This window comes from Pygocentrus nattereri, chromosome 11 (assembly GCF_015220715.1).
Source record: "Pygocentrus nattereri isolate fPygNat1 chromosome 11, fPygNat1.pri, whole genome shotgun sequence".
Classification (NCBI taxonomy): Eukaryota; Metazoa; Chordata; class Actinopteri; order Characiformes; family Serrasalmidae; genus Pygocentrus; species Pygocentrus nattereri.
In genome coordinates, this window is record NC_051221.1 from 16,714,762 (window position 1) to 16,742,627 (window position 27,866).

At 38.2% G+C, this 27,866-nt stretch overlaps 1 protein-coding gene across 1 annotated transcript in view; it reads right to left on the reverse strand.

Annotated features, from left to right (window-relative positions):
• Positions 1 to 27,866, reverse strand: part of gfra4b (GDNF family receptor alpha 4b) — a 90,786-nt gene that overhangs the window by 16,669 nt on the left and 46,251 nt on the right. Inside the window, exons 2-4 of the mRNA XM_017703801.2 lie at positions 14,480 to 14,755; positions 12,826 to 12,906; positions 3,679 to 4,024 (exon numbers count right to left, since the gene is read on the reverse strand). Of these exons, the coding sequence (XP_017559290.1) occupies positions 3,679 to 4,024; positions 12,826 to 12,906; positions 14,480 to 14,755 (703 nt within the window). The remainder of the gene's footprint in view (positions 1 to 3,678; positions 4,025 to 12,825; positions 12,907 to 14,479; positions 14,756 to 27,866) is intronic.

Here is a 27,866-nt window from a genome sequence, read left to right on the forward strand (position 1 = left end):
ATACACTACTGTGCCATAGGATGATGATTCCCACTGACACAGGAGAAATGTTGATGCATCAAGACATTCACTCTGATGCATCAAGGAGCCACTAACTTTCTTAAACACACTCTTATGTGAAAACCATAATTCATTAAATGCAGCAATAGTCACTACTAATTTTCTGACATGTCAAAAAACCTAAGGATTATTTTGATGATTGAGTAGTTAATCGTCACACAATATGAAGTGAACAATAATGAACCATGCATAAAGAAACAATGATACATTACACAATACATTAATGAATAAAGAAAAACTAAGAAGCCTTTAAAAAGACTTACACAAACGCTATGTGGCAAAAAATGCATATGAATGGGTGTGTCCATCTGGCTCTGAGTCCAGTTGGAGAAAATAAAATATGCATAATCATCACTCAAATTGCAGATTCATATATTCATTCATTACAGCCCTAAATAACTGTAACTTAACCACCAGATGTGATAAATCATGCTGATGGAACCCATTCATCTCCTCTGCTTCTACACTGCAAAATTCTTGGCAAGTAAACACATCTTAGGTCTAGTCAATATATCTGATAGTTCTCATAATGAGATTGCTGTAAGAATATTCTAGATGTTTGTTACTTGTTTGAGGTTAAATTTATAACAAATTGCTTTAATTGTTTTGCCTGTTTCAAGTCATAATGCTGATAATTAAGCTTGTGTCAAGAAATAGTGCTTTAGTTTGAATGAGTGCAGTTTCACTATATAAAACTTTCAAACTAGTTAAAAATATCTAGTTAAAATAATTAGCTATTAACAAGGTGTTGACTATTTATAACTAGTTAAAATGTCTCTTTTTTGCAGTGTCGTTCTCCATTTTCTTTCTTTTGATATGGCATGTCATCCTCCACTGTCATGATAGTTGTGTTTCTGACCAAAGGCCATTGAGAAAACCTGAGAACAGGACAAGGACCTGTCATACTGCATTATTTTTCACGGAAAGAAATCACAGAAAATGCTTATCCTCATACAACAAACCCCATTTCTCTCCCGTGCCAATTATTCTGCTAACAGGGAGGCACTATCTGTGTTATTTATAGCCAGAGTCCAACCTTATGCTATGTGTGACACCGCTACTTTTCTACCTAAGGAACCACAGTCATTAGCCTAACCCCAGGGAGCCTGACTAGTAATAGTTGTAACCAAAGCTCCTGACCAACAGTAAAGCTTACTGTAAAACATAATACATGACAGATCAATAAGTAACAAACATTTGACTTCATCAGTTCCACAGACCCTCGCCCTAGCAGCATCAGCTTATTCCAGCAAGTTGAAGGTTAAGAGGAGAAAGTCGAGGAAGAAACGTTATATACAGTTATATACATTTTAAGGTATAGTGAAATGCTCTTCTGCTTTCTCAGGGGCCTTTTCATTATCCAAGGTCCTACTTGCCTATTCACTGGAGTTCATGCAAGGTAAAGCACTGCTCTTCTTAACCACCTACATAACACATGGTTGCCATGAGGGGTTAAACTGGTTTATGTGAACAGCAGGCAGAGCTGAGCATCCTCTACTACAATATTATGGAAATGTAAATCTTTTCTAATACAATTTGCATGAAATTCATTTAACTATCCAATGTGATTAGCTGTGCTGACAGATAACCCCTATACAGCACTATTCCCTTCCCTTTTAATGCTATTCTACATTAACACAGTGTGCTTTAACCTTTAAATAGCCTAGATTATTGTTGTTTTTATTTTCAAAGCAGCCTATTTCAAATTCCATTTGGACAGCGTGAACTAGACTAGCTAGCACAGACAGACAACCTGTCTCTACTATGGCAGCTAAACCAAAAATCTTTTTTACAGTAGGTCAATTCCATGTGGATGGATTTTTACTTGTATGGACTGTTTTGCCAACTGGCTTTTGCTTAATGCACTGAAAAGGCACACATGCATCTTAATATCCAGATGTGCATAAAGAAACAGATCATTGAAAACTAGTTTGAATCAAATTCCCATGTTGCAAATGCTGAACACCATGTATTATAGATATAGATTAACAGATTTTAACATATAACTGAAATTTGAGATAGGACCATGCCTGAAAGCTCTGCTCCTTCTGTTCTAAAACCCTGTAAATTCTTATTTCTGTTAAGAAGTTTCCACAGTATCCACCATCGCCACCCCATTTCCTCCCTGCTGTCAGTCTTACCACCAATCAAAAGGTGTTTGGCCTTCTAGCTCCAAGCAAAGGATGCCCAGAAATCCAGCCCACGTTCTCAGAGTTTCTCCCCTCCCTCAATCATAGTCTCCCTTCTTACTACCAACATATCGCTGCTGTCGGAATAAAACCTTGTATCTCCATTTTAGTCATTTTTAGCTTTTAACATAATTTCAAAAGACCTGTTGTCCTTTATATTGTGTGTAAATTTCATGATGAAAGGAGCAAAAGAAACAGCCCAAAATGACTTGGAAAGATGTTTGGTTCCTTTGACTTGCATTAAAACTACAGTATGTTTTTTCTTTCTCCTGTAAAGTTCTAATTTTGGAGATTCGAGGTTTTCTTCTGACAACAGCGATAGGTTGAATGTGTAATTTACAGTGATAGTCCAGTAAAAAAAAGGTACATAGTTTTCCAACTACCCTAAATTTAGTTAGTTAGTCAAGACATGTTTGATGCACCACGTTTGCTTCTGTAGTTTTGCACAAGCTGCAAGGTTACAATGCAAATGTTGACATGGGCAAAATCCCCTAGTAAAGCCAACATTTTGCCTGCACTTTTGTCCAGAAAATAACAGAATATCATACGACAGAAACCACATAAGCAAGAGATTACAGAGCAGCGTGCACAATGCTAATCTGTAGTGGCAACCCATAACTATTAGATATTGGCCTTCAATGCAGGCCATACCTGTCAAAACATCAACAAAAATCAAAATGTCAACTTGTTCCTAGCACTACTAGTTTGTTAGTACTAAGCTAATGGACATGTTGTGACTTCTAGATTAAACATAAATATTTGAAGCTTCTAAAAGACACTCCAGTCCATTCTTGTGACAGATATATTAGCATACATTTTACCTCGTAGTAGTTTCTCAGCGACTCTTCCAGTAGAGAGGCCTGATACAGAGCCGACACCTCTGTTTTACATTTCTAACAACCCACTGATTAAGTTGCTACTCATTGTCATTGCCAGTGGCATATACAGGAATTCCAGAAGGCTATTTTTTCTCAAGTAATTGGTACCACCCATTGATTACTCTGGGATTTTGTAATTATACTGATAATGTGATAGGCCTTCTCTTCAGCTCTTTAAGTACTAATTAGCTACATCTCTCTAGATATTACAGAGATATGAGACTCCTGGTTGGACAGTTTTCCAATGGGTATTTAAAGAACTTGATCCTTTTGTTTCCATCCAAAATCTATCCATGAAAAAGATATATTAAATAAAGATATTTTGAATACTTGCAGTACTATATTACATACAAACACGATTCTGTTGAATAAAAAATAACTAAAAATTACAGGTGTGTATTTTATCATTCCCAGAAATCCTCAGGCCTTCTTTGAAGGCACAGTAGGCTTCCCCTCTTCCAATCTGTGGCTATAAACCTGCATGTTAGCTATATCAGACATGTACATTTAGTCACTCTGAACCTGGTCACTGTGCTTTGTAGAGGACTGACCTGCATACGTAGTCGGCCCTGCAGGTCCTTGTAAGTGTCAGACAGCTAGGTTTCACTGGCCCTTCGTAGGAGCAGCTGGGGACGATGGTCTGCCGGCGCCTCTCGGAGCAGGCCATATCGCTGCAGGGGCAGAAGAGGAGCTCATGGGTGTGCTCGGCCGGAACGCGGTCAAAGAAGCGACGCAGGGCCTTGTTGCAGCGGGAGCGGTTGCACAGACCAGACTTTCCAGCCGGCTTGATGCACGCCGACACGTACTCTGTGCGCAACTTCTGGCACACGTCGTCCACATTGCAGGCCTTGGCCGCGTCCAGGCAACGGTTCACCGTGGACATGCCCAGCTCAGACTCTGTAGAATAAAGAAATGGGAAATCTGCAGCAATCAGATGAGGAAATTAAATTTCTTATGAGCTCATGGTGACCTCTGGAGTTGACACACACTCAGGTAGGAATTTGGGTCAGGTTTTTACATCCTGGTTACAATCTTGATGGAAATCTGGAAAAAACGTCAGATTCTGAATATCTTCATGACTCCACCGAACAGTGAATAATGCGAAGGTCAGCGAAACCCAAGGGAAATAAAAATCACCATCAAATCAATCATCCTCTGCTTACTCTATGTGTCTCTCTCTCTCTCTCTCTCTCTCTCTCTCTCTGCCTTTCTCTCTTTCATTACACGCTCTCTCATACCCGTCCTCCTCAGTCAGCGGATAGATTTTTCGGCCAAAACCGCAGCCAAAGCCTATCTGCGTTATCCGAGGAAGTGGCTTTGTTGGTGCTCGCGGAGCTGTGGAAAAAACATGGGCCCTGAAGCAGAGCTTGAATCAACAAATAGCTTTCACAGAAGACCTGAATAAAAGGGGGATCATTTAAAGAGATAACACAGTGAAAAGGAAATTGCAAAATAAAACTAATACATATTTGGGGCTGTTCAATTTTTGCTTTTAAATGAAATGTTACAAGATATCCAGGGTAAAAACACATCTAACTGTGCTTAGGGAAATATGGGTGCTTTTGCATTTTAGCTGAATATGTGGGCTAGCGTGGGGGATGCGAGATGTCTTCGGCTGCCCTTCGGTCAGGCTCAGCAGAGGAAAAAAGCAGAGCCAGATAAATTCAACTGAACCGACCTGGATTCATAATATGATGCACACGGAATGACTGAAACGGCCTTTTCCTTTCATGAATCTTTCAGGTCAGGTAATTAAATCTTCACAATTCTGTCAAGCTCCACGCTATTCATGCAGGTAGTTGTATTTTTTGGATTAAAGGGGGTAGAATATGATCATTCACCTCTCAATGCACATGACCATTTACACTTTAGAGGCAATATAATCAGATTATTTGGTAATGCTTTTAAATAAGTGGCCCTGGGCAGCTGTTGGACCAGACCCTATTCAGACCCAGTGATGCAGTCACATTCAAAACAGTATATTCCGACAGTATAGCAGCACCACTGGCTATAAAGGATTCTATACTGAGTCCTGTGTCGGCTCTTAGGTTGAGCCCATATACCCCATTCACATCACATTCTAGCCAGCTCCAGAGCAAGTCTAAGACTCGTTCCAACCGAAAGCATTCAGCTCCACAGATAGGACACTACACTTTGTCTGCTAACAAGACTCAGATAAACAAGCATATCTAACAACCCAAACAACAGAGGATGATTAGTTTGGGCAGTATTTGAAAATTCAATAGAAAGAATATTTTACATTGTTGTGAATACACTAAAAGCACAGGGGCTTGAACATTGGTTTCTTGCTCATACAGCTAGCATAAAAGTTGACTTTGTCATATTCTTTATAACTTTCATATTTCATAAGCTACATTCAAAAGGTGAGTGTCATTTGAGGAGGTAACTGTCTTCTTTCCAGTCAAATAGATGGGTGATGTAATTTTAAACCCTTATAATAAAAGAAGCTGAACTTCTTTTTTTCTACTGAAAGTCGACCCATTTTTCCACAAATCTGGGCTATAAACTATAAACAGATGCCGTTTCTTCAGTGATCTGCTCTTTTCTGTTCATTTGAGAGGAGTTTTTTTTAAAAAATAAATAAATAAATAAAATACAAATGTATATTTATTTCATGCAGTTACTGAATAATTTGCCCGAAAGTTTGGTCACATAAAATCAGATGGACAAACCAAAATATAGCCATGAGCACAAGAGGTTTAAGATCCTTTGTGGTTCTGGAACATGCGCAATCAAAAATGCATTTAAAAAACATGCATTGACATTGCATTCTATTACAGATCATATACATTACATATATAATCTATTTCACTGTTCCATTACAAACTACACATACATTATTAGAATGCCCAATTAAGCAAATGAATACAAAGATGCATTCAGATATCTGGACCATTTATTAACACTACCCAGCCAGAGCGATTAGGGAGCTTTTGGTCTTGTATAACAGTAGTTCAGCTCAGATACTGAAGAATGTTCATCCTATTAAAGTTCTACAACATTTTTTTAAGCACTCCGCTCACAAAAGGGGCCCATACATCATCCACAGCTGACCAATCAATATCAAGGATGCCTTCTGTTTCAGTAAATGGAGGAAAAGCCAGTTTTGCACAATAAACAAAGATTACCACAATCTGAATGTGATTTCCACATACACTGTAAGAATTTTAATGTTTATCACCTGTCTTGGTCTTTCATGCTGGCTGTATCTGTTTACTTCCTTATGAATACATTAACTGGCACCCTAAGAAGACTGTATTGTTCTTTTGTAAGCATGAGATGTGGCAGGTAAAGTAGCCTAAATCCATACTCAAGAGAAAATATCAATACTTGGATGAAATAATGATTCAAGCAAAAGTAAAAGAACCTTCCCTAAATAACATCAGTAGAAGTACAAAAGCATTGGGTCAAAAAACTACTTAAGACCTGAGTAACTTATGTAAATTCAGCCATTCTTAGTAAATCCAGCATCTCTCATCACAGGCACTGACGTTTGTGAGGCTCTGCTCTTCTTTTTTTGGGATTATATTGATAAAAATAAAATATTAAAGCAACTAAGGCAGAGTTTTGACCAATCTCAAATCATCAAAAAAGTAGATTCCTTTACTCACTAATGGACTTGAGTGGAAGTAAAAGTGATTTGAAAATGCTCTTTGAAGAAGAGTACAAATCCATCATTATTTCACTTAAGTACATGTTCTTTAATACATGTAACTGGCTACCACCCACTTTTGCTTCTAATGGAATTAAAAAGACAGTTGTTTAGTTCTCAAACAAAGTTAGTAAAAGGAGAAGTACATCAGTCTATCATTAGAAATGTACTGACTTGTTTACATCTGTTCTGGGGTCGGGTTCAGTATTAAAACCATCCTCCCTAAACAAGCAATCAAGCATGCAGGAGTGCAGAGAACTTACAACAAAACACTCCTTTCTCCCAGAATAATTCTTTAGATAACACTGGGCCATGTTAAGAAAGGTAACTTGGGAAATCGTCTTTAAAGATGGACCTCATTTACATTTGAATTCTTCGAAAGTAATCATGACAATTGCATAATGACAGCAAGATGGCTCTGCAAAGCAGCTGTAGAATTGGTTGTGGTTATAGAATATGTACAGCCCTGTTAAACCTGTCAGAGCTTGAAAGAAGTAGAATAATAGCTATTTATGCTAGATCTGTTTTCAATCTGTTTCTAGGTACATTGTTTTGTCTTTTTCCCAAAGTACAGTTTCTTGCTTAGCCAGCTTACTTTAAGCTTAGTTTGATCTAGTCTCTAGATTTTCTGTCTCGTGACTGCAGGTCACTATTTTATGAGGCTAACTCATCATACCAACTTATGCTGCACACCTAACTTGCAGGTTAAGTTCAGAATCACAAACAGCTCTTAGACGAATTAGGGCTGAGTTTCTGACCAATAAAGGACAGAGGTGGAGGGGGGCCCCTCTGGTCCTTTTTGGGTTGCCTTCGTAATGTTTGTGCAGCTTTTCAGCTGAGAAAACAAATTAGACTACACACATTTCAAGAGTAAAAGCAATTATTACACCAGTAAACACTAACACAGTGGCAGTGTTGACAGTGCTGCTCTCTACATATTATGTAGTCTTTTCTTTCCTTCTTGAAAAATAGCTCAAGTAGCTCAGGCTAACAGTTTATAACCACTTTTACATTGAAATCGTAATTTCAGAGATGGCCATTTTTAAATTGCTAGAACCGCAAGCGGGAAGTTTATGAGCAAACTTTAAGTTGGCTTGACAAAGTCATAGCTAAGGTGTCCCAAATGGTTGCTAAGGTGCTGCTAGACCATTGCTATGTTTTCCAAAGTGGTTACAAAGGTGCTGCTGGGGTGTTGGTATGGTATCCTAAGTGGTTGCTAAGGTGTTGCTAAGCCATTGCTGTGGTCTTAGGTGGCTGCCAAGGTGCTGATAGGTTATTTGTATGTTATCACAGGTGATTCCTAAGGTGTTGCCATGCCTTTTGCTATGATCTCGAGTGTTTACTAAGGTATTGCTGCTACTTCGTGAATCAGAAGTTTAACCAATAACACTGTGTAAGTCAAACATGCTTTGTGAGACAGATTATTAGACAGATTAATAGCTGGTCTGAGAGCTGTTATTGCAAAAAATGTTTACAATTCTCCACAGATAGTTGTAGGTGTGTATCACCACTCGAAAGTCACTGTGGATTAGCCCTCTGCTCTCAGCAACTAACATTATTAATAACAATAATTAAGGCATTGTCAACTCAAATAGCACTTATTCGGCCTCTCATATACTGAGACACTAATCACGGGTGATTGTAATCTAGCCTGGCTTTATGTCTCTGCTGACATTTTGGATTTGTGTGATCTATGGCTTGTGCAAATAGCAGCTCTTCTTGTGGCAGGGCCTTTGAGTTAAATACATCCTGACTATTACATGAATATTAAGGCTTTATATTGTTTTGTACGCTCTCATTTTACACTGAAACAACTGATGCTTTGAATTTGCATGATTCAAATGAGTCAGGTGGTTGCACATGAATAAAATGTGTTACATCAACACAATTCTTGGCAAGAGAATTCATCCGAAAGACAGCGATTCTGTTGATGTAACACATTTTATTCACGTGCAACCGCTTGATACATGTGCACCATGCAAATTCACATTTTCCCAGTGTATCTTAAGAAAAATGAAAGGCCTAAGTGAAATGGTTCAGAAGAAATGCACTTCTGCTCTACAGAGGTCCTGACGTTGATCTTGATGTTATTCTGGCTTAAGGCTTAGATTTACTTCTATGCTGAAACAAGAGATACATTGAATATGCTAGATTCAAACGTGCAAATTATTCCTATATTAGCAGGATATTGTCCCTGCACCCCACCTCCCCACCCTTCAAATTCTTTTGTGATTATTTTTCTGCATAAGACTGGATGATGATGAGTGGACCTATAGAAAATCTCCACAGTTGCTCCCAATAAAATCTTTGTACATAAACTTTCATTGAAAGTAACGTTTTTGCACTCTCATGCAACCATTTTGGAGGTACATCTTTTTCTTTGAACAATGATGATATTTTGCATAAGGGTTGACCAATATATGTGAAAATGTTGTGGCCAAAACCCATTTTAGGCCTGTCAAAATGTTGATAATCAAAAAATATTAAAATTTTCTATTTATAGTTTAGATTTTAAATTTACATTCAAGTAGTTTTATTAAACAGTGCATTAATGACAAGTATAAGTATCAGTTCTAAATTATCACACCTATTAACTCTCATTGAATAACAGGACCCACAATCATAAATAGTATTAGGTGCTATCTTCAGCTAAATGTGTCTGCAGCAAAGCATAGAAGTTGCTTAATTGTTTTAAAGATTTTATATATATTTGATATATTATGAGTTTATATCATGTGTATATATCTGTTTGATATATTCCCTGTAAGTGGTACTTAACTGATTTAAGACAACCTATGTCACAAAATAATGTAATGTGTAATTATAATAAAAATGATGTAATTTGAGTTGTAATTACCTTAAAGGATTAATATTTCAATAAAGATTTCAAGGTGCATCAACTAGAATTTTAAAATATGTGCCCTTCTTGGACAACACCTCACACCCTCTGCCTGCTACACTGGATGAACGGAGAAGCTCATTCAGTGGCTGTCTGTTACAGCTGTGCTGTATTAAAGAGGCCGCGTGAAATCTTTCTTACCTAAGGCTCTACAACAAATGTCCTTACTGCAGAGACGGAGCTGATCTTCTGCTGTCTGAACTGTGCTGAACCACATCACTGTATCTCCTCTCTGATCACTACACACTGTGCAATATAGCACAATTATTACTGTAATGGCATTTTCCACTATGCACTTTCCACTACAATACTGAGGCAACTATATACTATATACAACTATATACTCATGTCTATATTATGTGCTATTAGACTACCTCATACCACTCAGTGCCTGCTGTCTGTAAATACAGCGAATCTGTCTCATATGCCATGTAAATATGTAAATAGATATACTTTTACTTTATTTTATTTCTCTTGTACTTTAACTTATGTCTAGATGTATTTCTATTTTGTATTTTTCTGCATAGTTTATATGTAATTATATGTCTTGCTATTTCCCTCCGGGGTCAATAAAGTTCTCTCTATCTATCTCTCTATGTATCTTTTTTCAATTTAAATTTATGTTTACTTTTGAAAATAATGTCTTGAGTCTTATTTAATGAGCTGCCTTAAGTTTGGGGAATCCCAATGACTTGGAAAATTTCTGTATAATTCATCATTGATATGTGCACAAAGTCATTCAGAGGGGTCTGATGTGAAATTGTCTACAATGCAAATGTAGCCTTTCTATTTACTGTAAGTATCACCAGTGCAGCTACACGTGACCTATGTTTCTACATAGGATGTTTATAATGGATCCTTGTTCTGTTCATTTACTATTAGAAGTTTAAATACCTTAAATTAATTTCATTTTAAGGCAGCTTTTAAGGTATTTTAACTTTAATAAGTTAAAATACCATTTTTTCTGTGTGTGTATCTAATCCTAAACATCAGACTTGGTTTTATGAAAAGATACCTGACTTAATTACATTAATTATGTAAAGTTTTACAGTGTATTGACTTTACTAAATACCAAAATAAAAACTAATAAAAAAATAAAAAGAAATGAAATAAACCTAGATTTTTACTGTAGTGGGCTGAGCATCAGATGAAGCTAAAGATTCAATAACCTATTACCTGTTATGGTGCATTAGATTTGTTTAGAAAATATAGGAATCTTACACATTTCAAAAGGAATTCCACATGTGAAGGAATATGAAATTTTAAGAGTATTTAGAATTCACTGTTATTATTCCACTGGCCAGTTTACAGTACAGCAAATGACTGCCCCACTGCACTGTTGCAGCTGTCTCTGGAATCAGGATAATTGCAACAAATGGGCACCTTGTCTTGACACATGTTGTGAAAAATATGAACTATGCCCAAACATTTTTTATTCAGGATTTGTTAGTAGACAGATACAAGAAAAATGGAGGAAAATTGGATGATTTCTTATGACACTTTTTGTTTTGTAGTTCAAGAAACAAAAATGTTATGACCTACTGTTAATGCATCTGTCTGGTTGAGCTATCATTTACATCTACCCCACTTGTTCTTACACAGCCCACTCCTGAGCAAGCTCAACATCACTCTACAGCCCTCGGTTGCCTGGTTCATGTATTTCAGGGGTTCGAGCATGAGAGATATGCTGGATTCTGTTGTATAAGACATTCACTTTAGCACAGGTGCCCTTTAAACTTCACTTTTCTTGTGTTGATACTACACTTTTCACTTGTGAGCTTTTTGTGAAGCAGGTAACGTTTGACATGCAGGGTGCTTTTAATAGCATTTAGAACTCCTGTCCAGTTACCATGTATCTTGCTTATAACTAGAAAGCGCTGAGAGAGGTGCTGGTACATTTCTATTTACAAAGTGATTTTTGTCAAGTGTCCTCTCTTCTCTACTTCTCCATTGTAATTTCTCACCAAATGTAAGACCAGCACTCGCCCTTTTGTTCACTGTTCCAACTGCAGCTTCAGAAGTAGGTCAATACTCATTTTATTTTCATGCTCCTTGTTTTTGGAACAGCATAAATAATGCACACAACCTGCGCAATATAAATCTGAATGGAAAAATAGGTTGAAATCCTCTATGGACAGCTGCCCATCCAAATAGAAGACCTTCAATAAATACATGAATGGCTTTCTTTGTAAATGGCATAGTAAAAGTGACTCGGTGTTGCAACTATCACCCAAATATTTATTCTCTATAGGAGCTAACAATATGTGACTATTAATTTGTATGAATTATAGTCACTATATATGACTACAATTGCCCAAGTAATGTTCCTATCAGATGTATGTTTACATCAGATGAAAGTTACTCTGAGCTCTGTTTTAAAGTAGCTCATTATTATTAGCTCATTAAAGTAAATCATTGTTATTGCTAAAGTCATATATATTTTTTTTTATCTCAGAGTGACGCAGAGAAACTTGTTCATGCATTTGTTACAAGCAGAAATGATTACTGCAACGTTTTCTTCACTGGGCTTTCTAAGAAAACAATGCATCCTTTGCAACTTCCATAAAATGTGGCAGCAAAAACAAAAAAGAGAGATCATATCACTCCTGTTTTAAAAGAGCTACACAGGGTGCTTGCATCATTCAGGATAGATTTTAAAGTTCTGCTTCTACAGCTACAGGGAGATTCACTTGAAAGAGGCCCCGAATTTTTTGTAATAACTCTCGCTAGGACGAAGCAATCTGAACAAAACAATGTGCAATGTGTTCCTGAGTATATGGAGCTTCAAACAAGCTGGGATGTCCCTGCGTCAGAGAGATGGGGTAGGCACCGGACAGTCATTGCAATGTTTAACCTCTGTTTTGCAACTTCCGGGTGCACCCCTTCATGTGCCTGGCAGAAAACAGAGCTCATTTCCAGCAACACATGTAATGCAACCAATTACACACGTCAAGGTATGTAGCATAATTTTTGCTTCAGACAGCTTCATCCTAATGGGTAGTTACAACAGAACATTCGGGGCCTCCTTGTAGTTTTTAAAGCTCTAAATTTAAAGCACTCTGTGCTATACAAATAAAGATTATTATTATTATTATTATTGTTGTTGTTGTAAAAGAACATGCTTACCTGCAGTGATGGAGGCTAGACGGACATAGTCGTAACCTTTCTCCACTGCTTCATATGGATAGCTTTCCACCAGGTTCAGCCCTAAAACGGACAGGATAGTACTTCTCAGCACACAGCAACTTCTCAACACCCGTCAGACAATAGCTAATAAAAGGCCTACATTCTAAAAAACTTTGAATGCTCATTGGTATTTCAGAATGAGTTCCCAAATACTTGTTCTCATAATCAGGCTTAGAAACAGTAAAAGTAGCTCCAGCCATCTAAGTGCTAGTCCTAACAATGGCAGGTTCGATTCCCAGTGATGATACATGCATCTATGGAGAGAGCATAATAGGTCACGCTCTGTCTGGATGGGTAAAATGGTCCTCCCTCTCCTCCCATCACTCAGCATGATGCTATACAATGTGAACATCTGTTAGCTGATATACCGGAATTGGCAGTTAGTGTTCTCCTACAAGTATGTTGAGCTTTTCAATTACACTGTGTTATTGACAGTTTGAAAAGATGTATTGGTGCTTCACAGGCCTCCGAGGAAGCATGTGCTAACCTTCACCCTCCCAGATTTGTAGCATCCAGTGATAGTGATAGTAAGTGACCTAGCCAGTGGGTGGGAATTGGCCAGTTAAATTGGGGGGAAAATTGGCCAAAAATCCAAAACACTAATAATATATACGTTTTATAATTAAGCACAGTTTAAAGCACACTCATTACGGCAGTTCACATTCAGGAGGTGGGAATAATGTATTTAAAAGAGTATACTAGTGCAAATGAGCAGCGCATGTGACCATGTGGAAAGTGGCTCCGTTTCAACCTGAGGCGAGGTGATACAGGTACCTGGTATGAATTTAAGATGTATTCATATATATGAACTATAATCTTTCCTATCTAAAGTTTTTAAAAAAAATGTATAGTTTAGGCTCTAATTTTTGTAGCTTTAAATATAACTTTACAGGAGAAGGAAAAAATATTCTTAACTTTTAATGGAAGAAAAGATTTATTCCAAGTACTTTGGCACCATTTCTACTGGTCCAGTCACCATCAAATTTCACCATCAAAGGTCAGCTGGAAATTTCAAGTTATCTCAAAAATGAAAGACAGAGATAAGAGGTTTTGTCCTGACATCAGCGATAGACTTGAGTATTCAAATTATTGTTGTATATTACATGTTAAATGACAACACACATCAACAAAATTCTGCATTAATGCACCAAGTTACTAAAAACCAAAGAAGAGTTATGTAATCACATTAAAAACTGTTATGTTACTTAGCAATTTTCTGGTTTATTATTTTGAGATAATGAGTTAGATAATTAACTGGCTATTGCAAGACAGCAAAGAAAATTATAGCAGCAGCTCATGGCCTCCCCAGACTTATCTTAAAATGACTGTGATGGATAGCTTTTTTTATGTATTTTTCATTTTTTGAATCGAAAATAAATAAATAAATAAACAGAAGCGCAGGCTCAGAATTTGTCAGTATAGAATGGAAATCGAATGCAAATCTAACAATGTAATCTACATTGACTGTATAGCAAAACAACATCAGTGACTTGATTTCTAAGGGTTAACAACAATTTGCTTCTGTTTTTGTTTTTTTTTTGTTGTTTTGTTTTGCAGTTCCGCCACTGCTAAATGTCACAAGCCCCCATCTCACCATGTATGCCAGACTGGTGGAGACTCCAATATATACTGAGGCAGTTCTTCTCTCTCTTCATGCCACGTCTGCACTGGCAGCCGTGCAGGGGGCTGGAGAGCAGGGCGGACACAGCGTTGGCACACTGACTCCGGGCCCCGGGGCCCAGCTTCACACTGCCGTCGCCGGCCACACACTGCCTCAGGGTCCTGAGACGTGGGCTGCAGGTTTCATCACTCGAGCATGAATCCCCGGCCAGCAGGCAGTCTCTACCTGCATACAACAGCACCTGCAGAGCTGCAGAAACACACAGACCAGCATCAGAGCAGGGCTAAAGTATATGAGAAAAAATGAGAAGTCAAGATTAAAGTGATGGTTTGGACAAATGTCTGATTTACAGTTTCCTTTAAGTAGTTGATCAGCCAAGAAGTTTGCTTCTTTACTTTCATACTGGGGCTATGGGGGTAGTCATGAGCTGGAGGTTAGGGAACCAGCCCTGTGACCAGAAGGTCACCGGTTTGATCCCCAGTGCCGACAGTACATGACTGAGGTGTCCTTGAAGGTCACCGGTTCGATCCCTAGTGTCAACAGTATGTGACTGAGGTAGTCTCAAATAGACTCACCTTCTGACACTGTATGACATACAAGTTACCTATAAATACAAGCAAAGGTATGTTACATATAATTTTGTCCACATGGTACACCTTGCTTTTCTGATGCAATCGGATGTTTTTTCTGATGCAATCCTTAAGGTACAGTGCTCACACAAGCTGTTTAAGCCATATGTCCCAGATGTGGCACAGCTCTTAAAGGGTCCATATCTTGGAAAAACAACCTTTCCTCACTTCTTTAAACGGCGGAGTTTGAAGCAATATGTAAGCTTTGTTAAAGTTTTAAAATGTACCATTAACCATGCAGTCCATACACTCCATGAATGGAAACCATGTTGCATAAACAGCCCAGTTTGAATGAATTGATTCTAGGATGTCACAAGAACCAACTAATTTACATTCATCCACCAATTTGGCCAGCAGAACTTTATCCCCACCCATTAAGTTATATAGACAGTTTTAATTCTGAGTGCTATTTGAATAAGATCATTTCCATATTACATATTAAGATCATTTACATATTATTATATATAAAGTTACTCTAATAAAAGCAGCCTGTTTAATTCTGAGGGATAAAGCAAGGTTGAAAAATCCATCCATCCATTTTCTAAGCCGCTTCTCCATCAGGGTCGCGGGGAGGTTGAAAAATGTTCATATAAAAATTATTTATGACCGTTTTGGTAAATAAAATCACACAAATGTTTTAAGTGGACCTCAAGGGAAAAAATAAAAATAGAAGAAAATTGTGAGATAGGGGTCCATTAAAGAACAGCAGTTGAGTCTTTTTGTTCCCATTAAAATGTAGTGTAATCAACAGAAAGCATGAAAAGAACATAAAAAGCTGATTCTACAATTAATGACTGTTTTCAAATAAAATACTAGCTAAACTAGCTCATGATGGTCTGCCAGGCTTGAAACTATTGTCCAATCCCAGGTCAGAAAGCCACTAAGAGTAAACAAATGTACTCCGTTCATATACAAATGATTTTTTATTGAGTAATTGATTTGACTATTTGAAAAAAGGATATCTATAGAACCTGATGTATCATTCTGCAGCACAAATGCTGTGTATGCAAAAGGCCAAAGCATGCGAGCTGTAGCACATCATTAATGTCACGCAGGAAGGGTATGTGTGAAACAGGCGAAATCTTCTCTTACTTATTAGCTATATAAGCCTAGTTCCTCCAAAACTAAAGAAGCAAGCTGCAGACACGAAACAAGTCTTGGCTGATGGACTGCTTTTGGGGTAACTCTGTAAATCAGATTTTTGACTGAACCACTGCTTTACACATGCCATGACACAATTATGCCTTTTGCTGTGCAATCTGCTCCTTCTGACTCTAACTAATGCCTTGATTTATTGCTTCGTGAGGTATTAGCTTAAATATCATTCTTTATTTGCATCAATAGATGTTTGTATGCTTGTTTCTTGCTTGCAGTTTTTCTGGAAAATGTCTCTACACCAAGCGCAGACTAACTATTGCTATTTTTGCTGTTATGTTAGCTGATGGGAATCAAAGTAAACACTATATCTGATGTATTTAGTAGATACTGCATGTGTTGGGAAAGCAGTCAGTTGATTTAAGAAATCCCCTTAGTGTTGGGAAAATTAAAACAGCTCAGATTGTAGAACATGCTGAGATTTGAACTCTACTTCGCTGAGAGAGCCAGTTTTAATGCATTTTAATGACATTCACGACAACGTGTGAGACAATAGCTCACTCCTGAAGCGAGGCAGAAAATACTAAGTAACTAGAGGCAGGAACACAATTTCAGCTCATAAATTTAATTGCATCAGAAAAGAGCTCTGGGCAAGGCTCAAACAAAAACGACAAGTGTGTTATTTTGAACAGATTTATGCATGTGATGCAGTTTTGAACCTATGACTCTGTCAGAAAGCATCATCTCTGCGCTTTCCATATTTGGAGGAGGGGGTGGGGGGGGTGGTGCTTCAGCTTTTCAAAACCATCCCTGTGAGAATGTAACATGGCATTTCATCCAGTGGTGAGCCTGCATTGATAGCTCAATGTTTTCAGACACATCTGGGGAATGACATAACCATGTACGTTGAGCAAAGTCACAGAAGTTCTGACAGGCGAGCCATATGCAGGCATTTCCGTGGAGGCAGTGCAAGGCTGGCTACCATGACTACACACATGAGAATAAGCGAAGATGACAGGAGGCACAATGAGACTTTCCTCGTATCTTGCCGGAGCATTGTTCGGCATCAGCAACTGCACAGGAGTAGGGGAGGGGATAAATGCGTTTGATATGAAAGCTGGCTGGCAAAGCTTGGATCAAACGGAGCACAACAAGAGACAAGATCATACACACTCCACTGCTCTCTCTCCTCCACCAAAAGCCATATAAATGAGAACAGGCCAACCCTCCCACTTTAACTGTGTCCAATTTAAGTACAGCCTTTGTTTATCAGAGCACTGTGCTAATTGGTGGTCATGAGAAAGAAACGAAGCGGGGTTTCAAGAGGGAAATAGGAGAAAACCCTTGTTTGTTAAGTGCTTCACAATAGCTCCTTGAGTTTGGCTTCTTTAACATGCCGGGATGATAATTGCCGCATTAATGACTGAGAATGTGCACAGTGATTAATGTGATGTGCTACCTTCATTAGGAAAAACCTGTCACTCTGAGCAATCGTGCTTCTCCATGCTACAACTAACAGCATGGCACAGGTGAGCAGAGTTAATTGAGTTACTGGAGTTGCTGCTGAATGCTTACTTACACTTCAATGGAGCCATCCTAATAACACACTCTTAATGAGATCATTTGTGAAAGGGAATATTTGTGCAAAAGTTTTAATTGCAATGTTTTGTAGTGGGGGAAAAATGCACAAGTGACTGATGTATTGATATTGAAATGTTTCAATCATAGCTGATTAAAATAATACTTTAACATTTATTGCTATTAATGATGCACAGCTGATGCACATATCATTGTGCTTTATTAAAGGGCTGTAGGTGGCCACAGCCACGCCTTATACAAGGAGAGCTCCCTATGTCTTGCTGGTCCACCGTCATTGTTATACTTAGTCAGTACTACCTAGTCTACCGAACACAGCCATAGCAAGCCCCGCCTTCAGAACAATCTTTTAATCCTTATAGAAAGACCCAATGAATTAATGCTGCAGAAGGATTGCCCAAAATTGAACATGTACACATTATCAAACGTGCTACAATACTTAATAATAATTATTATAATGTTTAATATATATATATATATATATATATATATATATATATATATATATATATATATATATATATATATATATTTTTTTTTTTTTTTTTTTACTTTTTATGTTCTCTCCTGTTTCCCTCTTGAAACCCTGCTTCGTATCTTTCTCATGACCACTAATTAGCATAGTGCTCTCATAAACAAAAACTGTACTTAAATTTGGCCTACATAAGACTCCTGGGAATAGAAACATTCCCTTTTTCAAAGAAATCTGCAGGGATGTCTTTCAACACCACTTAGTTCAGTCTGAGAAGTTGGTTACATTTTCAGTTTCTTGCAGCCTAAATAATCTTAAACACATTCAATGATGTTGAGGCCTAAGGTCTTCTCACAGTGGAAGGATGGACAGAAACATACATTTTATTTCAGATCTGAAGCAAGAGTGGTGCTTGATTTCCTCTCACAGATTAATGTTTTAAGCACTGTTTATCTGATGTGACAGTACTGGTGGTCTTCCAGGTCTTGCATAGTTGTCAGAAGTCTCTTTTTCTCTGCAGCTTTTAATCATTATTTGATCTCCAGTTTTGGAAGGTCCAGTTCTGTTTTTTTTTTTTTACTTTCCCCTTCCTTATACAAGTGAATTATCTGCTAGCTAATCTCCTTTAAAAAAAATCTCCAGAAAAAAGGAAATGTATGCGTAATCTATCTAATCATTTATATCTATGATATTTCAGCACCATAACTGTATGAAAAGAATTTAATTTCTTCCATTTAAAAAAAGAAAGACAAACCAAAGAAAGAAAGAAAAGGAAAAAAAGAGAAGAATAGGAAGAAATTTGCAACGATACCAATGCTTTCACAACCCTACGATGGGTCAATGGCAAACGGAGAAGCCGAGCAGTATGAAGCATGTCATATCGAATAGCAGATTAAATCAAATCTTTGAAACCTATTGTGACAAGGCCAAAGCATTCAAGTCTATTCATGTGGAGATTTTCACATTCGACAATTGGCAGTGACCCGTTACTTCATAAGCCTTTGCTTTATTCTCTTTCAGAATCAGAGATTTGCCGCACCACCAAAAACGTACCTGTGGATGAATATAGCAGCCAAAAAGGCAATGGTGTTATCAACTTCCGCTGCAGTTAATTTACCTTCAATTCCACCATGCCAAGCATAGCCTTCCACATGAGAGCCTTTTATATCTGCATATGCTGTAGAAGCATAATTAACTAGAGCCCAGTCTCTACACTTGGCAAAACAAAAAGTTTTAGCTTTATAGTTTAGAAACACGCATAAACACACACACACAATCTGCAGCCTATCATGAAAACTGCAATGCAAAATTGCTCCTCCAGAGTCGTATTGATCCACAAACTGCCAACTGTTTGCAGAGCGGCCCTTAAAAGGGGCCTGTGATTGTATGAACGGCACAATTTTACAGTCTATGTGGGTACCTTAATCCCAAGTATTATTGACCTCCAATCAGCATGAGTCTTTTCAGCTGGGTCCGTCGGCTATTTGACATAACCTGCTGATGGAATATTGACCAAATTCAGGGCCCTTCTCCAGGTGGCTATAAAATACAGGTAAAAAATAACAGCTTGCTTTTTAAGCTTTTTGGGGGGACATTTGTGCTATATGGTGTTTTTAGAGTTGTTAGGCAAAACCAGAACATGCAGAAAAGTATTCTCTCCCTACTCTAGAACATCTGGATATAAATTTAGCTTTGCCTTTGATCACACAAACCTCTCGGAAGGACAGATGGTCAGTCGTGGGATTGTGAAGGCAGTCTGAAACCCCAGCCCCTCTCCATTGCAATTTGTGTCAGTTTATGCTGCATTGGCACAAGCCAGAATTGATGTTGTACATCATGAATGCAAATGAAGTGCCTGATTTGACATTTCCAATAAGCCTGTCTCAGTGTACCAGTGGGTTTAGCCAATTAGCCATGTCAGTAATCAATTCCTTCTGAGCGTGTGCTAAGTCCTCACTTATCCTAGCACATAAATCAAAGGCAGATTAGCTGATCAGTTACCCAGATGCACTGACTTAATGGCCCACTTTAGGAAGGATGAGACTGGAAATGAAAGTTAATGAACTCTGGTAGGATGACACCAACAAAATGCCTTTATACCTCCACACAAAGCTCTGTGTGAGGGAAATACAGTGATGTTGTTCTGCGGTCTTCAGCGACAGATTTATTACTTTCAGAATGCGGCTTCTCCCGTCTTTCTTTTTTACTGTTTAACAGGGCTTGATATACAGCTTCCTCCTTTATGACTTTGGAAGGATGAGTTACACTTCTTTCGGAAGGAGCAGAATCTCTTCACAGTGTGGCAGGAAACCTTTCTGTTATAGGCCTTTAAAAGGCTGAGTTGGGGAAGTTACTCTAGACATGTAATTAATTAAGCTACAGGCTACTCTCTTCTTAAAGGAAGTTCTAGCAAAGTCATAGCAGAATTTTGAAGTGCACTGATGTGGAATTCCTGGCCTGATAATGATAGCCAGCAAGTGACTCTTAGTTGTGGTCAATACTGATTATTGCATTTTTGAAAACAAGCTCACACTGTGCTATCCACAGACAAAGCACAGTGTGCATAAAACAGGTTATATGTCTAAAGAAGCTAACTGCTAACGCTAGCTGCCTTAGCTGCCTTGTATCTATAGGCCACATAGACTACCAGTCTAAAGTACTAAGAAGAGGTTTCCTCCCTTTTAGTCTTTTTACATATTTTAGAATAAAAGTGGTTCAAAGTTATGAAAACTTTGAAATGGCACATATGGGTTTTTACAGAGACAAATAAGTATGAAACAAATCAAAATATCTTCTATTTAAGACACTTTTAGAAATTACACTCATGCACTTTATATACTCTTGGTATTCTCTTAAACACTCATGAGGAGCCACCTGACATGATTTTCAAACCAGACTGAAGAACACAAACACATGCTGAGAGATAACAAGTACCTCTTCTCTTTTCTGTCTTGAGAAATGTGGCACCATCATTTGATCAACACATTAGCTGAATGACTATGGCCTCATAAATTCTGATGTTTCATCCCAATGACCACATTCCTGAGATTAATTGTCCAGAAAACTTTTGGGCTCAGGTAACAGCTAATCTAATTCAATTAACCTAATCGTTGAGAAATAGTGACCTTTGTAATTTGTATTATCTTGTACAAAAAATTGTTTATGTGGGGGTTTAAGGGGGTATATAATATAAACAAATATTAAACTAATCTCAGTGTTTTTACTTTTTACTTAATTGGATTTTCAAATAAGACACACAAGAACTGACACTGCATCTGGGAATGGGACAAAATAGCTAGTAGTATGCCAATACACTTGGTTTGGCAGTGGGGGGAGTTGTAAATGTAATAGTTGTAATAATAATAATAATAATAATAATAATAATAATAATTCCACTAATGTACCTTACATATCATTGCATAAACAATCACAAGTGAAGTCATTGAAATATACATTCATAGAGGCATCAATTTCATTTGTAAAATTTTGAGAAATGCAAAATAATGATTTGACATATTTATTTTATATTCTGTGAAAACTAGATGAGAAAAGACTCACAAGATGGGCTTTTTACAACAGGTATGAGGGCATCTCACCCCAGTATTGGAGCATGATGTCCCCTTTACAAGATTTTCTTTTTGGGCTACAAAAATAAAACTTCAGTTCCAATCATCATCCTGTACATGATAAATTCATACACATTTTTGACTAGTTTTATAGTAAAAGAACATTGTTCAGGGGGGTAAATGATCACATTTCATATATTTTTTATTTGGATTTATGCAGAATTGTACATAGGTATCAACTTAACAATTTGTATATTTAGAAGTTTTAGAAGCAAATGTCATTCAACTTGCATTTCAGACTCAGTTAAGCCTTTATCATAGTGAAAAATGTATATTCAGTTAGGGTGTGTAGATCACTCGTATGATGATGAGTTTGGCTCAAATGACTAAGTGAATTAGTCGTAGTGAAAGTCTGTAGTGTGATTCCACTACTGTACCTGAACATTTGTTTAAAAACTGCAATACTCCTGTTAAATGCTTTCCTCTGCAGAGCAAACTTGACTTTATCTGAGCTGTCAAACAACTTTTGATGTTAATAAAAGTAATGCATTTCCAGAGTGACTGTGAAAAAGTTGTTAGCAACTGTCAGCATCATGAGAAATTCAGAGCATGTGACAGCTTTGGCGCATGCAATAAATGACACTGGTTAAAGCTTAAAGAGAGCATGAAATTTGAATGAAAGTGCATTCACACTTCACTTTTGATCTCATTATTTCATGATTCCTTCACTGCTCTTATTAAATCTAAAAAGGGGAATTGGTAAGCAGGGCCAGCTAATAATGGCTGTCATACAAGTAGCTGACCTTCCCCATCGTGCATTGAGCGGATGGCAGGAACAAGGCCATTGCAGGTGTCATCTTTTTACCTGTTACCACAAACACATACCCAGCTTTAGTGTGCGCCGATAGCCGTGCTGATAGCTTCCGTCAATTCAGTCATGATACCGGCTGAATAGATGTGCTTTCGTTCTGTCAGTCCATAATGGAAACTTCTCGAAGCGTAAAGGGTGACAGCCAGGCGACAAAAGGCTAAAATTTGTGACATTAAACTGGAGAGAACCCAATAACAAGTCGGACGGCTTTGAGAAATTAAAAATTGAAATGGAAGTTGCCACACGCGCTAGCACACAGAGCCCAGACACAATTAGTCACCAAGTCACAAAAACTACTTACTGACTTCAAAGGCAAATAGATTGCTCTTAGAAATTTGACACAGCAAAACATTTCACTTTGTTTCCACAATGTAGTAATCTCAGCTCACCCAATCTGTATGTAAGACATCAAACAATTTTTTTTTCTTCTTGTGTACTACAGATATAGCCCAAAGCAAAGACAGGTCTGCTTGTACAGTATTTTGATAGAGAAGCAATTTCCAAAAGTCAGTTTCAGGGGAAATGTGTCCTTCTGTTCCTCTGCACTGCAGGTCTACGGATGAAAAATAAGAGATACTTTATCAGCTCTTCAACACACTGAGAAAGTTCACTTAATAACTTTTTTCTCTCCCCCCCACCTCCTCAGCTTGTGTTCCGACTTATCGTCAAAAAAATCGGCCTCCCCCCAGCAGCTACTTAAGATAGACCCTAATTCCGAGCACCTTCATTTTTTTGTGGAAGGAAAAACAATGAAAATAATACATATCCAGGCCTGTCAGCACCCAAAACAAAGAATTCTTCATGAATAACCTGTTAAAATGCAAAAAGCATACCCAAAAAAAAGGAGAGTCAATGGCAACAATGTGTCCTGAATGCTGAATAAGAAAGCCTAATGCGAAACAGAGGATCATTTTCTCTTGTTGCAAAGCCAGGTGTTTGTGTTTAGGAGTATGAGCATTCTTTAAACTTGCAGGAATGGTTTCCTTCATGAGCGCTGAAGCTGAAAGCCAAGTCAAGTTTGCATTTCCAAACACTCACTCCATTCTGAGAGAAGGGAACAGATGGGACAGGAACTGGGCAAGCATCCCAAAATGGCTAAGCATTCTGTTGTCAAAAGACTATCAACTTGGGCACCTTGCAGACTTTGTCGTAACACATGATCATGAACTCTTAAGCAGGGATATCATCTCTAGTCCTGGAGGATTACAGTCCACCACAGTTTGGTGACTTACCTGCTCAAACACATCTATTAAACATAGATACTGGTCAATAAAGCCCAATCCCATCAATAGTTTGATATTTACTATCCAGAATGACCAGGGTCCTACACATGCCTACTGAGTTTTGTATTTAATGATAATGCAAAAGTAAATCTTTTAGTTGTTCTATGGTAGTTCCCACATCACAACACAACAAGTAATACGAAATGTTAGTCAATGGAGGCAGTAAAAGTTAAACTTTGAGTGCTGATAGCACTTTAGTACTTTAAAAGTTGACATAATACAAATCATGACAAAAACCATGTGTAGACACTTAGGGGCCTACATAAAATCATGGATCTGTGACAGCTCTATCTAATAAGCAATATAAGCAGCTTCATAGGGCAGCCACCATTGTATTGTCCAAGATGCTCGAGTGAGAGAAAAAAAGCAACTGGTTAATCGTGTCTCAAAAAAGAATGTACATACCTGGAGATGAAAAACAAAAGAAAAAGATGAGAAAATCTAGAAAATATAGGTATTAATTAATTAATAGGTGTTAATATTGTGCCATTTGTTTTGGTTTGTAGTTGGACAATAAGAAGTAACTGTTCTGGGGTTCATTGATTTACAACAACAATTAACCCAGGTTGTGATTATTTTAGGTTTAGACACTCAGGCTGTGATTAATTCAGGTTTAGATACTCAGGCTGTGATTAATCCAGGTTTAGATACTCAGGCTGTGATTAATCCAGGTTTAGACACGCAGGCTGTGATTAATCCAGGTTTAGATACTCAGGCTGTGATTATTCCAGGTTTAGATATTGTCACCAAGGTTAGATCAAATTAAGCTTAAAGGTATCTGAATAAGCCAAGACAGACCCCTGAAAGAAGAATATGGAGAAGGTTACCTGCAATTTAAATTGTAACCTGGAACCCCAAACAAGCATCAAATCATGAGCAATTCATAAATTAGCCAGTTATAATTGAAATCATTTAGACAGCTTGTAGTTGTAATTGTTAGTAGTTATCCTTTAATTTTACAGTACATCAGCTAGCAAGATAAACCCCATAAAATGCTTATAGAGCCTCCCAATAGGGTACAGCCAGCTGTGCACTGAATTAGGTGTGTTAAAACAGAGAAATCATCAAACTATGCTGGACTCTGACCATCCAGGACCGCAATTTAGCACCCGACTCTGAAGTATGTGTTATTCATGAAACAGCATGGCCTTCCTGAATCTGTGCATTCTGCTGGTGAGCGGCTGTTAACTCCTGGCGGATTGCTGTTTATTGTGATTTATCAGTGACCATCACTGGAGGCAGAAGCATGTCAAGCTTGTAATCACACGCAGAGGCATGCAGGCATGCAGCTCCCCATAACAAAACGCACTGCCTGCTGCCCCCTGGGACCAGCGTGAAAACAAACATTTCTGTATGAAATGCCGCCTTGTTTGGCCTGTGATTGCCTTCAGGGGCCATCCTCAATCTGATAAGTTTCATAGCAGCTCAGAAAAGAAGCGCCGGTGCACATTCACAAATACCTACTTATATTAAGTCGTGGTGTTGCTTGGTTACGTTCAGCAAGTGAAAGTAAACAAAAGAAAACATCACAGCGAAGTTAGATTGGATCTAAAACTGGATTGCGATTCAGGACAGATGCTAAAACTACTTAAAACACTGGCCTTGCATCAAACATGAACAGGCGAGGTGAACGCATCCTGTTTAAATGATTTATGACTGGCCGTGCTGATGGAGGCATGCATTCAAGTTCACTTGTAGGTCATCTGAAAGGGCTCTGGGGCATCCTGGGAGCCTGAACAAAACAGCACAGGACCAGCCTGAGAGCTCCTGGCACAGTGCCAGAGTCCCACTCTGAACAAAAAGAACAGGGCAGTAGTTGCAGGCAGCATCTTCTGAACAACTTACACCTTAAAGTACAAAGTATTCTTATTTATTGACCTGGGAAAGTCAGAGGAACACAACTGTCAGTGTTTCCTACCCAATTGGACTTTTCTTAATCACACTGAGCCAGAACAAATACCCTTGGCCTCGCAGATCTAGCTAAGGCTGTATTTTTCAGATACACTGTATCCAATTTTCAATTGTATGATTCATAATATACAATAACGATTTACAGTACTGTGCAAAAGTCAGAGACCACCCTTCCTTGAATTTTTTTAAACATGTTTACATTTGTCCTACAGCTCATGCTGAAGATGTAAGGAGTGTTTCAGCATGAACTGCTACTAAAATGATGTGCTATACAGGACAGCCAATCAGAACAGAGGTCCTTTACATATGTCTTAAAGGCACATTAACCAAAAAAAAGGTTTAAGTGCTACTGTTTAACAGATTCATCAGAGTTATAGTGACCTCTGGTTGGGCTGGAAACAGTCAATCAAACCAGGCAACCCTGACGCATACATTTGCATAGGACTGCGTTCCTATATTTGAAGGTTTCTGTAATACTGTAGCTAAATGCTGCCCAGCCACACCTGTAACCAGTAACTTAAAGTCTTTTATCCCTTTCACTTTTTTCAGAAAGAGGCTAACTTTTCTTTTTGTTTGTTTTTTTTTTTTTTTTTTTTTTGCGGGGGGGGGGGGGGGTTCCTTGTGAGCCATATGTCCCTACCACATAAAAATCCCCATATTTTTTATCCTTCATGGGGACCTCGCCAACAGCTAAATACATGGCCATACACACAAGACAATTTCACAATTAGGCACACACAATGCGCCACCTCAGAAGGTGAAAAGCAACATTCCAACCACCGAGCCAAGCTAATGGGTAGGAGGCTCTCCTCTGACAGAGAGCATTTATCCCAGCTGCTTGATACACACGCGGGGGAAATGGAAGAGGATGCTGTGTGGAAGGACAGAGGCTGATGCTAAAGCCTGTACTAGGCTGTATAACCACTGTTAGTGCAGAAAGGGCATGGGGTGTGCAATAGTAAAACATCTGCTATCTGGAAACCCTTGTGCCTTGTGGCCAGACTCGAGCAGAACCTGCATAAATACATAGCGATCCAGATATGTTTTGGGAAGCAGAATTGATTATGGGCTAAATATGACCGTATGAATAGCCTAAACCATCTTTATGTATATAAGACATGATCTAATCAAAGGACTTTAAATTTACACTACCGTGCAAAAGTCAAAGAGCACCCGTCATTTATTAAATTACCAGTCAAAGTGGTCATTAAGAAAAACACAGAAAACATATCTTTAACAGACAATTACAAAATCTAAAATTTCTTTTTTTCAGTATTCAGTGTGTCCCCATTCTTTGCCTTTATTATTATCCCTTTCAAGAGACTTGCTTTCAGTCTTTTAATGAAATCTGGAGAGAAATTTTAACGTGCCAACCAGAATCATATGCTCACGGATGGGAAACACAAATGAGGCTTTACTGTGAGATTCAGAATCCAGAGTTGTGGTCACAAAGCAGGCAGGGATCAAATTCAACAGGCATAGCAAGTATAAACAGATGGACATAACAAAAGGTGAACAGTCCAAAAGGGAGAGGCAAAAAGACATTGTGGAAAAACAAGCAAAAAACAGTGTCACTAGCTTGAAACTATCTCATACTAAAGCCTGGACTTTCTAACTAAACTAAGTAGGTCATATGACCAGCAACACAGGTGACAAACATTAGTACTCCGGAGATCTAGAGCGCAAAGCGATTGCGATTGGCGCGCAAAGTCATGCGAGTAGTCAGGTGGATTCTGGGAGATGGAGTCCATGTGAGTGTGAGGGAATTCATGTGATCTCCCAGAGGAGTCACCCTGGGACTCGATGGACACATGACAGAAATTGTTTATGTTTCTTGTAAGTACTTTCAAAGATCAGTCTCAGAAGATCATTGTGCTGTCTGCTTTTCACATCCAAGTAATCCTAAACACATTCAGTGAAGTTCAGGTCTGGACTCT